This window comes from Sinohyriopsis cumingii, chromosome 13 (assembly GCF_028554795.1).
Source record: "Sinohyriopsis cumingii isolate HCF-2022 chromosome 13, ASM2855479v2, whole genome shotgun sequence".
Lineage (NCBI taxonomy): Eukaryota > Metazoa > Mollusca > Bivalvia > Unionida > Unionidae > Sinohyriopsis > Sinohyriopsis cumingii.
This window is the reverse complement of record NC_142973.1, coordinates 16,672,726-16,691,546: the sequence shown is the minus strand read 5'-3', so window position 1 is coordinate 16,691,546 and position 18,821 is coordinate 16,672,726. Positions and strand designations below refer to the sequence as shown.

At 35.8% G+C, this 18,821-nt stretch overlaps 2 protein-coding genes across 2 annotated transcripts in view; one reads left to right on the top strand and one right to left on the bottom strand.

Annotated features, from left to right (window-relative positions):
- Positions 1-18,821, top strand: part of LOC149784987 (cysteine--tRNA ligase, cytoplasmic-like) — a 247,627-nt gene that overhangs the window by 46,815 nt on the left and 181,991 nt on the right. The gene's annotated exons all lie outside the window — the stretch shown is intronic.
- Positions 1-18,821, bottom strand: part of LOC149784988 (uncharacterized) — a 123,545-nt gene that overhangs the window by 32,654 nt on the left and 72,070 nt on the right. The window contains exons 2-3 of the mRNA XM_089978665.1: positions 14,900-14,986; positions 336-433 (exon numbers count right to left, since the gene is read on the bottom strand). Of these exons, the coding sequence (XP_089834791.1) occupies positions 336-433; positions 14,900-14,986 (185 nt within the window). The remainder of the gene's footprint in view (positions 1-335; positions 434-14,899; positions 14,987-18,821) is intronic.

Here is an 18,821-nt window from a genome sequence, read left to right as displayed (position 1 = left end):
CCATATTCCCTTGGTCTGACTAGACAAATCTGATAGGTTCTTCCTCCACCATTAATACTGGCCGCCATGTATAGCCTATCGAGTGCTGAAAAATGGCGTTAAACCCTAAACAACAACAACAACAAATCTGATAGGTGTATACTCACTTAAGACTGTAGTCCTGCTATATTCCCTTTGTCTGACTAGACACATCCGATAGGTGTATACTCACTGTTGACTATATTCCTGTTATATTCCCTTGGTCTGACTAGACACATCAGATTTGTGTATACTCACTGATGACTATTCCTACCATGTTGTCTTGGTCCAGACAAATGAGATAAAAGTATACTTACTGTTGACTGTATTCCTGCCAGGTTTCCATTTAGGTCATATATTGGCATAGTCTTCATGTTGCCATCCTTTGCAAACAGAAAGCCATGGTAGAGGTCAGCTGAAATTAGAAATATTCAAAATAAAAGATTTATGAGTGAAAGAATTCATATATACCATATATGCAAGTGTACAAGTCATCATGCCAGCAAGTTAAAGTTTATGTTTGTGTTATACCAGTTTAATGCAGAAACCTAGATCTACCTGTACATTATGTGTTGGCAGATCAAGGGTAATGTTTTTTAAAATTGGACTTGATTACTCACTGGAGACTGTAGTCCTGCCATGTTATCTTGGTCCAGACACATGAGATAGATGCATACTGTGAAATTTGTCTGTGAAATTTGCAGTTGGACTTGATGTATAAGCAAATAAAAACAATAAGTGAAACTTAGTGAACACAAGCTTTAGGTGAAATGAAAATTCTGCTGAAAGACTTTGAAAACCTTACATTGTAATAATGTTTATTTTACTTTTAAAAGCTGTCATTAGCATTGAAGCTGGTTTACTATAAGTCCACAAAATAAACTGGAGGAGGCTGAACTTTATTTTTGCATGATAAAGAAATTTACCAATAATTAGTTGTGTTAAAAAACTCTTTTGACACAGTGTTGCACCCTTGTTGAAATGTTAGGTGGATATGTCAAGTACATCTTTCCCCAGTAATTATCACCATATAGGGATTTGTTAAATTTATGGGGACAGTGGCAGTTTAGGGTGGGAAAATGTCCCCTTGGTTCTTTTAATATACTGCATACAGAATGTTTTACAAAAGTAAAGTCTGTGGTCGAAAGAAAGTATTTATTATACCCTTTGAGTGTATTTTGTCTATTCACAGAGTGTATTTTGTCTATTCACAGAGTGTATTTAGTCTATTCACAGAGTGCATTTTGTCTGTTCACAGAGAGGATTTTGTATATGCACTGAGTGGTTTTTGTATATGCACTGAGTGGATTTTGTCTATCCATAGAGAAAGTTAGATTTTAAATGCCAGGTATTTGATAACTGATGGATGTAACATGAATGCACTCGGCATCATTGATCCTTGATTTATTTGGCTGATATGGGGTGGGAGAAGAAGCAGTGTATTACAGTGTATTATGAAGAGGTTTACTTTACTGATTATTACTGGGGTGGTGGAAAAGCAATCATTACAGTGTATGAAGAGGTTTACTGCTGATTGATGGGGGGGGGGAGAAACTGTGTATTAGTATACTATGAAGAGGTTTACTGATTATTGATGGGGTGGGGGGAAGAAGCATAAAATCTTAAGTAGTATCCTAGGGCCCAGAGTGGCCAAGTGGTCTAAAGCACTCTCCATTACGGATCACTGCCATCTCACCTCTGTCTGCGGGGGTTCGAGTCTCAGATTCGGCCAATGTGGGTATGTGAGAAAGCTTGCCAGTAGCTTTTTGTGGGTTAGTGGTTCTTTCTGGGGTTTTCCCGGGTTCTTCCTCCACCATTAATACTGGCCGGCATGTATAGCCTATCATGTGCTGAAAAATGGTGTTAAACCCTACAGCAACAACAGCAACAAGTAGAATCCCTCAGTATAATCACATTCACACCATATAACTCATTGACCATTCTTAAGTAGAATCCCTCAATATAATCACATTCACACCATATAACTCACTGACCATTCTTAAGTAGAATCCCTCAATATAGCCATATTCACACCATATAACTCACTGACCATTCTTAAGTAGAATCCCTCAGTATAATCACAATCATGCCATATAACTCACCGACCATTCTTAAGTAGAATCCCTCAGTATAAGCACCATTCATGCCATATAACTCACTGACCATTCGTAAGTAGAATCCCTCAGTATATTCACATTCACACCATATAACTCACTGACCATTCTTGCGTAGAATCCCTCAGTATAAGCATATTCATGCCATATAACTCACTGACCATTCTTAAATAGAATCCCTCAGTTATAATATTCACATTCACACCATATAACTCACTGACCATTCTTAAGTAGAATCCCTCAGTATATTCATTCAAACCAGATAACTCACTGACCATTCTAAAGTAGAATCCCTCAGTATACTCACATTCACACCATATAACTCACTGACCATTCTAAAGTAGAATCCCTCAGTATACTCACATTCACACCAGATAACTCACTGACCATTCTTAAGTAGAATCCCTCAGTATATTCATTCAAACCAGATAACTCACTGACCATTCTAAAGTAGAATCCCTCAGTATACTCACATTCACACCATATAACTCACTGACCATTCTAAAGTAGAATCCCTCAGTATACTCACATTCACACCAGATAACTCACTGACCATTCTTAAGTAGAATCCCTCAGTATATTCATTCAAACCAGATAACTCACTGACCATTCTAAAGTAGAATCCCTCAGTATACTCACATTCACACCATATAACTCACTGACCATTCTAAAGTAGAATCCCTCAGTATACTCACATTCACACCAGATAACTCACTGACCATTCTTAAGTAGAATCCCTCAGTATATTCATTCAAACCATATAACTCACTGACCATTCTAAAGTAGAATCCCTCAGTATACTCACATTCACACCAGATAACTCACTGACCATTCTAAAGTAGAATCCCTCAGTATACTCACATTCACACCATATAACTCACTGACCATTCTAAAGTAGAATCCCTCAGTATACTCACATTCACACCAGATAACTCACTGACCATTGTAAAGTAGAATCCCTCAGTATACTCACATTCACACCATATAACTCACTGACCATTCTAAAGTAGAATCCCTCAGTATACTCACATTCACACCATATAACTCACTGACCATTCTAAAGTAGAATCCCTCAGTATACTCACATTCACACCATATGATTCAGAAATATTATTCTTAAATGTTGTTAGACTATTTGCTGAACTAATTGTTTGCTGCAAGGGGTGGGTACCATATTTTCAATATTTAAACTGCTTTAAAAATGGGTGCTAGAAGTGTAACTTTAGCAGCTTGAAGCAATTGTTCCAGTTTGAACATTTGTGCTATTTGCTGGTTGAAATGACTGTTTAAACTGAATCAAGATTCTAATTTATGTTTCATTAGCTTTAATTTATTTTCTATAGTTTTGTCCACTTTGGAAGTCCAATTAGTTGACTTTGTGGTCTGGTTTAAAGAAGATAGCAGTCTAATAGACTGGTCTTCCTTAATTCAGTCAGGATCAAATCTAAATAATCACTCTGCATAATTAATAAAAATTGCTCAGGGTCCCAATCTCATATGAAAATCAGCCATTAGTTCTATCAGCTGACACTGTTTTCATTGTTCAGACAAAGGAAAAAAGTATCCTACTGGGGAATGGCCATTTGAAAAGATTACAGAAAATTAGCTGGGAAATCTGATTGGACAAAGATAAAAGTGGACAGAGATCACAGTCAGCTCATGACTGATGACATACAAATCTCACCTAACATTGGTTGGTTAGAAAAATATCTTATCACAGCATTATTGTGTAATTAGCATGCATGAAAATTATGATTAATGAGAGAATTAATGCTTTGCTTCCTCAAATATTGATTAGATTCCTGTGATTATGTTACTTGGAGGAAGCTAACATTGCTTCTCATTTTGCACTATCTTGTAGTATCTTCTACTATGAACATGGTTTGTCCTTTGGCAAGACAGTTTACTCCAATTGCCTCGGCACTAAATAAGAGCACTAAATAACCTACTTGTGTTGCTGTGCCATAAAGCACCAAATTAGACTGATACTATGATATGTTACGGTATATTTTCAAATCTGATAAATGTCGGTTTTGCTGGTGTTGGTTTAATCTTACTTTACAATTTTTCATAACTGAAAACCTGATATTAGTTTTTTTTAAATGTATTTCATCATTTAAGAAAAATTGCATTTAAAACTTAAATGGCTCACACAAAAGCTGGCACATGTGATTGTCTATGAAATATGGACATTTAAGAAATTTAAATGACTAATGCTACACCTGTGGTAAGTTTAGTAATAGGTCGAGAGCAAAAATGAAGAAAAAGATGGTGACAGTTAGTGAAAAGAATAACAAAAATATTGTACATTCAAATGCAGACAAGTTATCTTGCCATAATTTGTTTTATATTATATATGTCACATTAAGAAAGTAAGTAAATCAGATCAGTATTTTAATAATGGAAATATATACAAAAACTCTAAGAGAATAAACTAGTTCATTAAAATGTACAGAGGCAGTGGTGGGGTGGGGTACCAACCTTTTGGATGTAACACCTGATCTCCTTCCATAATTGTGCAGTTGCCTTATGTATAAACACCCACATTTGTCTTTCTTTGTATGTATAATGTTTGCCAAACAAGAGGTCACGAATTCAAAACTAGTGACGGCGTTGCAAATTTAAAACAAATTGGGGGGGGGGGGTACATTTATATTCAGAATTTCTCTTAAACTTGATCAACCCAATGTTGTCAAAAAAATTTAATTTTTTTTTTATATAATTTCCATCCTAGGATGAGCAATTAAACTATTGTGCTTGATATTAATTGTGCTTCCTTCATCATCAATGCATTCTATAAAGCAACGATTTATTGACAGTATGTATTTGCAGTTTACATTTCTGTTCTCAATGAAAACAGATGACTTATTTTTCAATATGTTTCCCTGTCTTTACATCATGCCAGCTCTGTATGTGATATTTATTGTTCACTCAAAAAGCTGCAATGCCAGTAATTTAGTAAATGGAATATTTTGGGACAGTTACTGTTGACACTAACAGCTGATTGCCAATAGATGAAGTATTTGGGGACAGTTATTGTTGACTCTAAAACTTGAAATGCCAGTAGAAAGAATATGTTGGGGCAGTGATTGTTGACTCTAAAAGCTACACTTTGAGCAATTATAATATTTTAGGACATTTGCTATTGACTCTAAAAGCTGCAGTGTCAGTAAATGGAATATTTTGGAACAGTTACTGTTGTTGTTACCTTTGTTGTCTACCTTGCAACTGCAATTGCAAAAAATTGTGAGAATTACTTTTGATCAAGTATATCTTTATATTTAATGTCATATTGTTTTAAATAAACATTATACATGTATCTCCATGTATGTTATTTGTCATCATGTCGGGTCCTTTGAGGAGATAATACAGTTGGCTGCGTATCAGTTGTCTCTTCATCTCTTTCTGTTTTGTTTTTGATGCACATGTTCATGCATCTGCCAGTCATGTCTTTTTCTATTCTGTATTCTTGATATTTCATAAGGATGATAAGTATGTTTTTTTTCCTTTCTGCCTATCTCGATCTAAAATTCTATCCAAGATTAGCAGAAATCTGCAGGAATTTTATAAAGTACAGTGAAATGCAAATGGAGGAACGGTTTGAAATGTCTTATTTTATGACAATTCAGAGAATTACTGTACAGTGACGAGCATGCAAGTAGAGGAATGGCCTGCACAAGTTTGTTATTACTCCTTAACATACTGTGAGGAAACTACCAAACTTTACAGACATATTTATCCCAAGGTCTAGTTGGTCCTAAAAAGATGGTGCCCATTAGACATCTAGTGTCAAGTGATCCTAATGGAAATGATACCTGTCTGACATATGGTGTAGCACCATGGTAGCCATCTTGAAAATCTTGTTATCGCTACTCATCTTGGATGGATAGTCATATCAATATGAGGTTTACACAAAATGACATTTTATGATGCCAAGTTGTTCCAAAATGAAAATGATGTTGAACTGACAAATATTGAGTGTAGCTACCAAGGTGACCATCTTTAAAATCTTTTCATTACTCAAACTGAATGGAAGGTCATATCGAGATAGAGGTTTCAGTAAAAGACTTCTCATGATATCTAGTTGGTCTTAAATGAAAATAACTAACAATCTTGTAGACATTATGGTCATTATGATGGCCATGTTGAAAATTTACTTGTTGTTGCTGCTCCTTCTTAAAATCCTGCTTAGGTATATGAACCTAGAGTTTTCACCCAAAAGGCTTGTTATATGGTGTTTAGTTGGTCCTAAATACGAATGATGCCAGTCTTGTGTCTATCATATAGCAGCCACAGTGGCCATCTTTAAAATCTTGCTATTGCTCATAAATATCAGAAGTGGTTTCAACATTCTGTAATCAAAAAGAATACACAATCTGATCTTGGATTCCTGGAAATTATTTCCAGTCAATTGAGCATCATCCCCTTTGAGGGACTCTTGTTTCTGTTAGTGCTTTCTGGTAGCCTTAAGAAAAGGTGACTTTGCAAGGATCTTCTGTTGATAGGTTGGTTATGCATTGCTACTTTTATTACCACTACCTTATAGACACTGGATCCAGGACATATATATTGACTGTAGTAAAAATCCATGGTTTGCCACTCATGGTAGAAACTTGTGTTGCAACAAAAAACTTCTCAAAGAAAAATTAGTATCTTTTGCTATAAATTGTCATTAAGTTTCTTCAGTTAATTGAATTGACTTGGGATTTAAATATTAGTCCTCATAACTGACCTGCATGCCTTCCAGTTGTTTTTATGGCAAGTTGTAGTGTAAGTAATATGTTGTGATATCTTGTAGACAGTGCAAGATAAGGATAGTTTGCATCATGCATATACCGCACAACTGTATCATTACTCAAGTCTGGTAAAATGGAAGTTAGTTAATTCTGATCAGTGAACCAGAGTTTAAAAGTCCATAGAAACTTGCTAGAATCTAACTTAGTTTAGCCAGACCACACAGTGCAGCCTAAAATATATTGCACATAGGAAGCATTGGGATGTTGCACATACATATTTACTTGATACTTCTTGACATAATAAGGAAAGACAATTATAGTTTTCAGTTTACCTTAAAATCTAATGCACAACTGTTTTGTTTTTTCAAACAGAATTGTACAGCACCAGTACAGTTAAACTTGAGAGATCAAAAAAATGTCATATAGATTTAAAAACAAATGATTTACTCAGTTTACTATTAATTCTTTGAAAATTGTTAGGTTTTATCAAAATTCTTGCAGGAATTTGGTCCCCATAACATTCTAGCACTGCAGTTGATCTAAAAGTCTGATATAATCAACTCAAAGGCAACACAAAGCATTTTATTGCCTTCTTTATCCTAATGAGCTTCTACCTTAATTTCTTCCCTGTTTAATCATTGATTCCCCTTCTAGGCATACCAGTATTTTTATTTTTCTGAGTAATTTACATGCAATGGAAAATGTTTATGCTGCTAAAACTCTGGAATTAACACAGGAAAATAAAATCAATGTCAAGACAGTGTTGGTACATTTTATGCTCCCCACATCTCCTAATGGAACAGAAGAAGATTGGAGCAGAAAATGTACCAGCATTGTCTTAACATGGATCAGGAGAAGAGTGGAGCATAAAATGTATCAACATCGTCCTGGGTTCTTCCTCCACCATTAATACTGGCTGCCATGTATAGCCTATCATGTGCTGAAAAATGGCATTAAACCCTACAACAACAACAACAACAAGACAGTGTTGGTACATTTTAATTTCCCATTACTCACCTGATCTTTGGCAAGACAATGTTGGTTCTTTTTATGCTCCCCTCTTCCCCAAGCCATGTAAATACAAAATTAACATTATAACTATTGTATATACTCACTGACAGGTGGAGTCCAACTGCAAACAACATAGACCCTGTTGTGCTATCGCATATGGCACAGGCAGATTGGGTTATATGTTGTTTATTCTACTGAATCCCAAAAAACTGCATAGGCATATTTGCCAGCACATTATATGATGACAGATTTGGGTCTGTGCAGTTTGCAGTTGGACTCAACATACGAGTATCTTCTAGACTGTGCAAGGTAAGTAGGGTCATTTACATCATGTTGTGCATATGCCACACAACTTATCATTGCCTAGGAGCAGAGGGAGCATAAAATGTACCAATAATGTCTTGATGGTGGCTCAGGAGAGGAAGGGAGCATACAATTTACCAACAAAAATGTATTTTAGCAATGATTATATACACTAATCTTAATGTTAATTTTGTATTGTCATAAACATATACTATCTTGGTCAGGGACATCCAACCTTTTTTGCTGGGAGCCAAAACAGATAAAATGCTTAAGGTTGCAGGCTGCATGGGCAAGAACAGTTTCTTATCACAAATTATTCATATTAATTAAAATGCATATTTGAAAAAGACTGCCTACACGTCCATGGACTGTACAATGTGAAAGACTTGGCCGCATGGTTGGATATTCTTGATCCAGGTACGTGTAAGTTTAAAAAATGACATTTCTTTTAGATCCCAGCATTGATATGCATGACCTCTGAAACCCTTACCCATCTATAATGGGTGTCATATGATAGAAATCTTTCTGTAACCACCAAGGTCCACAACCCATACATATACATGTGTATTTCATGCAGACAAAAAAATATCAGCAAATTTGAGTTTATACCATTTGCTTTGGACAATATTGATTGGTGTATTTGTGCAATTTGTGAAAGAAAAGGCATAGATGCAGCCATTGAAAATGTAGGTTTGTATTTTCATTGACTTGGAGAATTTTTTGGCCAGGTCTTTCCATATTCTGAGTAGCTTAGCTCAGGGTCCATTTTTACCCAAACAAATTGCTATTATGGAATTCAGGGCCCTATGGACAAAAACTGGGATGGCTGCAAGTACAAGGTTAGGTCCTTTATCCAGGACAAACATGGAGAGACCATCCACATAAAATATGCCCTCAGATTCCAGTGAGAATAAATTGGATGAACCATTGATTGTCATATTCAGTAGCAGTAGTAGAAGAAAACGTGCTTTGTTAAACCTGTGATCAACTTGAGATGGATTTATTCACATATTATCTGAGGACTTTACAGTAGAGTGTGAACTACCAGGAAGACATTAATTACCTATTCAAAAAAAAGCTAAAGTAAACAACTGTTTTGCATTTTTAAAATATGACAACTGATTGATGGTGCAGTATACATACACAGAACAATGATCCACTTATGTTAGTAAATAAAGTGCACGTGGTTTTGGCCTGGCAGGAGGTGAATGTGAGGCCAGGGGCATTACAATGGTGCCAGCGATCAAGTGTACACTCCAGTAACACAAACATAGTGACTTATTGGATGTTTGGCCACAGGCAGTTTAGTTGATGGTGACTGGGATAAAAATTCACAGGACATCAGCTGAGGTTTATCTGATTGAAACCTCTGTGATACATCAAATGAAATGACCATCTCTGTGATACATCAGATGAAATGACCAGCTCTGTGATACATCAGATGAAATGAACAGTTTATTATTAAACATGAAAGGTTTCTATAACAATATAAACAGTCATTTAGTTTTCTTCATTATTGTTCTAAATTTGACAATGAACTTTTATGAAACATGGGGAAGTAGTAAGAGCAAATTTGATAACTTTTTTGCAGGATAAACATACAGGATAAGAACAAAGCATTTGGTTCCAGGGGCTAGAAACAACAATACAGTAACATCTCTGTCTTTGTTAAAAGTATTAGTTGCTGAAGTGAGATGCATATTTTCTAAATTTGAAAACTGCATGATGGTACCCTTTGAATGTGATTTCTTTCATATTGATAAAAATATAATTCTATGTTTTGTATACATTTCTCGGTCTAAAGCACTCTCCATCACGAATCACTGCCATCTCACCTCTGCGTGTGTTTGAGTCTCAGGCTCGGCAAATGTGGGTATGTGAGAAAGCTTGCCGGTAGCTTCTCGTGGGCCAGTGGTTCTTTCCGGGGTTTTCCCGGGTTCTTCCTCCACCATTAATACTGGCCGGCATATATAGCCTATCTTGTGCTGAAAAAATGGCGTTAAACCCTATAAAAACAACAACAACAAAAAGATTCCCCTGTGTTTATGAGAAAGATGATGTTAAGTTGTACATTGGTCATAGGTGACTTTAATGCAATAATTTAGAGCTTTATTTCAACTTTATCCTTGATGATAATTTGTTTTTTGCAGTGACCTGTTTTCAGTACCAACAATAAGTAAGATAGAGAATGAACACTGGTGGTAAATCTTTTGTTTGATGTGCTGTAAATTGGGAATACATATAAATGGCAGGTTACATGATGATTTTTATGACAGTGTTACATATTTAGATAACATAGGTATGAGCATTGCAGACATGGTTGTTTCCTCTGGACGTTTCAAGTAGGAAGTTTCATGTTGAAGAACAGGAATCAGCATTCATTTTTTATTATGAGGCACTTTAAGATTTCCTTGTAAAATTTCAGAGGTCATTACAAACCATGCTTTTATTGAGGGTAATTTTTCTCAACTGTCAAATTATATTTTTTAATGGGCATAAGGAACATATTTTGTCGCATTTTTGAGGGAGGTTCCTACTGAATAAATTGTGCATTGATTAGACCAAAATATTGGTAAATCTGTGAGTAGTCTATTGAATTTGGTGAATGCTGGTGAATATGTAAGTACCTTATTGAATTTGGTGAATATTGGCGAGTCTGTAAGTACCATATTGAATTTGGTAAATATTGGTGAGTCTGTAAGTACCTTATTGAATTTGGTGAATACTGGTGAGTCTGTAAGTACCTTATTGAATTTGGTGAATATTGGTGAGTCTGTAAGTACCATATTGAATTTGGTGAATACTGGTGAGTCTGTAAGTATCTTATTGAATTTGGTGAATATTGGTGAGTCTGTTAAGTACCTTATTGAATTTGGTGAATATTGGTGAGTGTGTAAGTAGCTTATTTAATTTGGTGAATATTGGTGAGTCTGTCAATACCTTATTGAATTTGGTGAATATTGGTTAATCTGTAAATACCTTTTTGAATTTGTTGAAACTGGTGAGTCTGTAAGTATTTTAATGAATTTGGTGAATATTGGTGAGTCTGTAAGTACCTTATTGAATTTGTTTCTGCAGATCTTGTTACAGTTCGATATGGTGTCTTCTATTAAAAGATATCTCAGCATTTTTGGCAGTATACATGTACCTAGTTTGAAAACAGTCAAATTGAAAAGCAAAAGTTACTGCATAGTTTTAGGGCAGTGAATTCTTCCTTTGGTCTTTGCATGTAGTTGCATAAATGCGCACAAAATAAATTCAGACCTGTTTGTAAAGTAAAGAAATCAAATTGTGAAAAGAAAACAAAGATAAATATAAACTTTTCTAAAAGTTGCTTAATAGAAATTTATGATATCGGACAGAAATTGTCCTAGCTTCAACTCTTGTCAGATTTCTGCAGTTGTTGCTGTTCTACCATCAAATATAGCAGTCATTACTAAAAACCTGCTGAATAGAATTTCACTAACTTTGACCCAAAGGTTTCTGATGCTGGTGTGCCATCAGGTATTGACAAAGATAAAAAAACCCCAGAGAAATCTCAAAAAGAGCACGGAGAGACTCCAGATCACATGGCTTAACGCCCTGCTTCCCTGTAACCTGAATAGGATGAGTCCTTGCCGAGTTCAACCCAGAACAGGCTGATTTGTTTCCACATCCTTTTATTTGTCTTCCACTCAAAACCAATATCCCAGATGGCTAAGGAGAAAGAGATCTGGTCCTCTGACAAGGCAGTCAAAGATACTGATTGTCTTCTAACCAGGAATTTGTGTTCCATGCTCTCAGGCTTAGAGGACACAGAAATTCTTTCCAGTACCTCACACCCAGATTTCTCCTTGATGTCCCTCTGGCCATGGTCAATGTGTTTTCTGAAAGGTCAAGTAAGGGCCAGACTTTTGCTAGGCAGCATAAGGGTTGGTCAGTCCCCCTTACCCCACATTTATGTGTCTGGTCTCTGCAGCTAGCTAGCTTTAATGTTGACACTCATGCCTGACCTCTTAAACCTCCTACCATGGAAACTGGAGCATTGTAAGTCATATTCCATGGGAACCTGGACACGCCTTTGACAGCCATAGAGTCTTAAGTCTAGGTCACCTAGTCACCTTAGCCTTGCATGCCGATCCTTTTTGGCCGCTTTGATGGAAGCCTTTAGCACTTGCTGGAAGCAGTGACCCTGACATCTTGGCATGCCTTGTCTATGGCTATGGCATTGTAAGTCAACCTCCAAGGCACAGGGAAGTTGTTTCGGACAATTTTTTGTTGCATACTTCTGTATACTTGAAGCATCCTTGGCATTCTTAAACATTTCTCCAAAAATATGAGGATGATGGCTGAATAATAAGTTTTCTTCATAAATTGAAATATGCCAGAATATTTTGTTCTACCACATAATTTGATTTTTACACAAAAATTTTCTTTAGGGATGGTTTATATGAGAAAAGATATATGAAAAAGAAATTACCAGGTATTAATTTTAAAAAATTGGATGACTAATAGGAAAACTTAAGCTTAATCTTGTTTATCCGTTGAACTGTTCATGCAGAAATTGATTGCTTCAACAGTTTCCTGCAAGTAATTACACATCTTATTATAGGAGTCAGTAATTGTTAGAATTAGAAATAGATACTTGTATGATGATGACACCCATGTATACAAATCTATCTATCCATCTGAAGTTGCTGCTACCATTCAAGGCTTAAAGAGGCACATTTTTGAAGTGAAGTCATGTATAACATGGAACAAGCTTTAGGTAAATGAAACTTTGCAGAAAATTACCAGCTCATTTAATGAACCTATGAAATTACCAACACATTTCACTGCTCTGGTGGGCTACGTCATTAGAGCATTTGCCTTGGATGCAGGAGGTCAAGTTTTCGAACCCTGGCCAAGTTGTACCAAAGACTTATGAAAATGGTACCAGCAGTTGCCTTGCTTGGAGCTCAGCATTAAGAGTTAGTGTTGGGACTGGTTGGCCTGGTGTCAGGATAAAGTGACTAGGTGGGACATCATGCTACATGTCTGCAAAATGATGCCCCAGTGCTAGACATCACTATAAACTGCCACACTCCAGACATAATAGCAATATGACTGTAAAATTGTTAAAGCTTCATTAAAAATCCAAATCACACTCATACAGACACTGCAGATGAATGATGATGATAAAATGGAAGCCATTTTGATCAAGACACAAAGACTTTCTCATTCTTATCCTTTAACTTAAACAATAAACTATCAGCATAAGTATGAACATGAAATTAACACAGTATGTATGAAACCTCTCTCATTGCAACATGTCATGAACATATACAAAGCTGCATAAATGGAGCTGAGATGCATCGGCTCCATTCACCATTTTCTTTCTATTGATTTCACTAAAACACTTATGTGTTCCTTAGTACTATGAAGACTGGACTATTGTAATTCACTTCTATCAGGTTCATCTCAATATCTATAACAGAAACTGCAAAATGTTCAAAACATGGCTGTTAAGATCATCCTTCAAGTACCAAGAACTGAGCACTCTTACTCCCTGCTTTGTAACCCCCACTGGCTTTCCCTCCTGAATCAAACAAAATATTTTCTCTGTGTTACATTTCTGTTAACTGCATCCAGTCCAAAATACCTCTCTGACCTCACCCATGTGCCCACCCCTTCTTGAAACTTATGCTTCTTGTTTGACACTCATATTCTCATTATTCCCATAATCAAAAGCAAGTCCTACAGACAACGTTCTTTTTGTACCAAGGCCCAGCTACCTGGAATAAACCGCCTTTGAATTTGGATACAGTGACATTTAAGAGTACTCAAAAAACTTGTCTATTTAGAACAAAAGAATGAACTTGAGGTTTAACAATGTTTCCTTTTAATTATTTTCAGCATACTTTTGTTTGTAATTTCATGGTGTATGTTTGGGTGTGTAGATACACATATTGTGTTCTAATGCAATCACCAATATTGTAAAAGCTTTGAGCTTTTAAAGATTAAGCACTGTAGTAGGTCCTCATTATTATTATTAGTTTGCATGGATCACAATCTGATAACAATATACACCTTAACAGTAATTTATCACGTTGGTATAATGAAATAAACAAGCTTGGATGGTCATAGTGGTACCATTTAGATGGCATATCATGGAATTCTATCAGTTATTAGAAAAATATCTTATCTGTTACTATGCCAAGTAGAAAGCCTTGGGTCCTTTTAGAGGCTAAATAAATTGAAGCTTAATCTTTACTTCCCAGTGGATTTTCAAAAACCACATAGGACATTAGAGTTGTGTTTTTTGGAGTAAGGTATATAAATACTGCATATATACTCACTTATCTCAAGATCTGCCATCGCATAATGCACTGGGAGATCTGGGTCAATGCAGTTTGCTAGGAATAATCAGTAGAAAAAGCAACATAGACCCTGAATTGCATGTGCATTATGCCATGGCAGATCATGATCTTTATTTTTTGCAATTTTATTTGACTTATAAGCGAGTACATATGACAAAACTATGGTTAATTCTACCCTTCACCCCACCCACCCATATGTTTAGTTTTGTGAGTAATGACCCATGGCCTATGAAGACCTCGTGAAATATCTTTGCCTTTTCCATCTAATTCATATAGCCTTTACCAGTATAATTTTGATCAATGTTCTGTACATTTTTAAAAATAACTTCTAAAGAAGTAAATTGACTGCCATAAATATTTCATGAGGAATTCTACTTACTTTTGCAAACATCATTTAATCGATGATATCCCTCCATGAAGGCAATTGATTGGTATGGAGGTAGTTCATACCAGTATCCATAGCGAACTGAAATAAAACAAAATTAAATTTCATTGATTATTCGGTGACTTATTTTATGGAACGTAAGCTAGACCTATCATAAAAGGAAGACGTCAGCATTTCTCATATAATATGTGGCAAAGAAAACATTCTGCAAGTCAGTTACGCAAACAAATTGAGATATTGACAGAAGAAAGTGTTTGCAATTAGTGAAAGATGGGGCTTTAAGCTTATGACACTGTTTATATGTCTGTCTGTGCATCCATCCATCTGTTACCTTTTTTCATTTCTGCAGAATAACTTTGGTTTTACATTACCTTTACCAAACTTTGTGGATGGCTTACACTTTGCATATAAAGGGGTCAACACGTTCATAGGTTTTCAAATAATAACTTTGGTTCTAGACCACATACCAATGATTCTAAAGGTTAGAGATCAAGATAGAGGTAAGTCAGATAAGAAAATTTGTTTTCATCACAGTAAGTTGAGTTAAGATGGCATACTTTGACTAAAGGTCCAGGTCATTGGGTCCTGTTTGTCAGAAGTCTTGCAAGGAGTCTACCATGCCCCACTAGTACCTTCATTTATCTGACTATTAATTTCACTGAATCGTTTGTACCCTAAGGGACCCCAAAAGATGATCCATAGGTCATGTGACTGGTCGGTACCCAAAACCAAAGTGATCATCAGTTCACAATTTTACCTACTTGCAAAGTTTTGTATAGTTCCTCCTTTAATTCAGGGCATCTCCTCGTATTTCAGGACTATAGTAAAAGACAATCAGGCTTGGATTAACACTGCTTTATTTGTATTGCACTAAGTTTACATCGATTCCTTGCTACAGTAAAGTCTCATTGTACTGGTCAGAAATGTTAGTATAATGTCACTATTAATGTAGGATGATGCACTGCATGCACAACTAAAAACCAGACTTCCATCACACATGGATTTTTGTTGTTGCAAGAAACTATGGTCAACCGTGTAAGGTTACAGATGAACAAAAGGGTTTTGTTCTTGTTGGAAACACTGCCACTATTGAACTGGCTTGCACGTACAGTTTATAGTAATTTTGTTAAAGTGCGGGTAATGGGGAGTTTCCCTTATTAAATTTGCTATTGTTGCCATTGAGATGCCTTTGCATTGCCATTTAGAACTGCCACATCCATAGCAGTGTGTTGCAAGTTTCTTCCCAGTTTATTGCCAAATCTAGCAAAAGAATGGTATTAATTATTGCTTTCCTTGGCAGTTTTATTGTGCATTACGGCTTTCTTGCAAATTTATCACCAGCCCTGACAATAAGTCTACTGGACTAAATGTTAGAATAATTGGTCTGTAAACATATATTGCTTTGTTTTTAATTTGTTATTTTTTAAAACTTATTTTTTATTTCATAGAAGATTTTTGCCTTAAACTTTTGTTGAATTGTTTTCTTCATTTGCTTTTATTTCTTAAACTTCTTGATGGATGATTTTTTCATACTTGGGATGGATCATTATGAATCTAAGACAATTCATTCTACAACATATAATCACATCCTTGTTGACCTTCTGTCAAGGTCACAGTCAAAGAAAAATTGCATTAAGGTTTCGATTATATATGTGTATTTCCTTCTAAACCCCTTTATGAATTTTGTTCATACATTTGAAGACTCATTATAAAGCCAAGACAATTCAAGGGACATGTTTATGCCAAAGCTTTGATAATGGGCTTGACACGCAAGCCCTGGCCTTCTTGTAATGTTTAGCAAATATTTTAAAGGAAGACAGAAAATAAGTTGTTTGGTTTGTTCCAGAAATTTAGTATATTTTACAGATGAGATTTTGCAGTGATGGCTATAGCAGACTTGAACTAACTAGTATATTTTAAATTTTTTTATGTGCATTATATTGTTGTGATACATATATCATCATATCACAGTGACAACCAATTAATACATATAGCCACAAGATATAAGCATGGAATATAAAGAAGAATGGTCATGATGCAAGATGTTCAGTTGCACTTTATTATGTATTTGCTGTAGTGCATGTTAAACTAGCAGCTTCAGCGGTGTTTTCCCCAGGGTGCACAGGTGTGTGAATTTTCCCATAAACTTAATGAATCCTGCCTTAAAAGTGAGTGCATGTGAATAAATGGCACTCACTTTGCCATGAGCATGACAAAGCATGTTGCATTTAGCTGTATTATAGCAAAAGCTTAGATTCTTGATCAGTTAAGTGCTTACTGATTGACTTTCTGCAGTTGATTATCTAGTTGTTAAAAGCATTTTACCAACTGTACTTCGAGAGGTGGTACAGTGATGGAATACATGTTTTGTTATTTGGTCATAATATCTCTGGTGTTACATACAGTGCATAGTTTTACTGATCACTGTCATTTCACCTCAGTCCAGGACTGCTCTGGTAGCCTAGTGGTTAGAGAGTCCACCTCGGATGTGGGAGGTGGTGGGTTCAAACCCCAGCCGAGTCATACCAAAGACATATAAAAATGGTACTAACAGCTGCTTCGCTAGGCACTCAGCATTAAGAGGTTAGTGTTAGGACTTGTCCGCCTGGTGTCAGGTTAATGTGACTGGATGGGACATCATGCTACATGTCTGCAGCATGATGCCCAAGTGTCAGACATCACTCTAAACTGCCACACTGCAGACATCATATTGATGTGACTGAAAAATTCTTAAAGTTATGTTAAAAATCCAAAACATTCATAGACCACCTGGTTTCAAGACTCCAGGCTCAGCCAGTATGGGTATACGAGGTTCAAGCTTGTTAGTAGCTTCCCATGGGTCACTGGTTCTTACTGGGGTTTTCTCCCGGGTTCTCCTTAACTGGTTGCCATGTATTGCATTGAAAAATGACAGTCAACCCAAAACAGAAACAACATGTCTAATGTATACAATGTTGTGTGATTAAAAGTGCTGTGCAGATAATTAAGCTGTAAGTTTATTTTTATTCCATGAAAACTATTTATTACACATTTGCTGGAACTTACTCTAAGGGAGATTTCTATAGATTCTGTTCTTTTATACTGCACCCCTCCAAAAAAATTCAGAAGGCCCCTTATGAAGATGTTAGAAGAGGAATGTGTGAAAATCTAAGAAAGTCACGGCCTCAGAGATCTAGCTTAGACTTGAATGAAATGCTGGTTTCTTTTACAAAGTGTGAAACTAACAGATTTTCAAATTGCATTAGAGTATTTTGTGAGCAGTTTAACACAAGCTTGCAATACAAGACTTAGTGTTAATCATCCAGACATTTGCCATGCCTTTGAATCTGTATCAGATGTGTTTCCACAGTGACTGTTGTTTGCAGTTGAAACATGCGCAGAATATCAGTAAATTGTCCTATTCACAATTTTATATTGATTAAAATTTATCAATATAAATTATTGAACATGTCTGTTGCAGGATAAACACGCTAACAACTTTCAACTGCTTGAAATGATCTTTCCTACTTTGAATGCATTAAACAGAATAAATGCATTTTTTTTTTCAATTCATTATGTTGAAAATATGCAACAACAATGCTTATCTAGACCTCAGTAGTTGTACAAGTTAGTCCTAACAACAGTGTAACAACCCCTTTTCAAGTCAGAGGCAGTACTGTGGTGAAGTCGAGACATTTAAGTTAGTCATTGTGTAAATGTTTATGACCTAGCAATTTAATTTTGCAACTTATTCTATTTAAATTACCTTACTCTGTGATATAGTTGGTCAAATTAATATTTTTTCAACATTATTCCACAAATGGTGGTCTGTATAATGTTGTTTATTTCATGGACGATTTGTGGAAGTAAAGACTTGCTTTGTCTGTTGTAAGAAGTTGATCTCAAGATGTTTGCAGTTTTAGCTCCACTGGTCTTA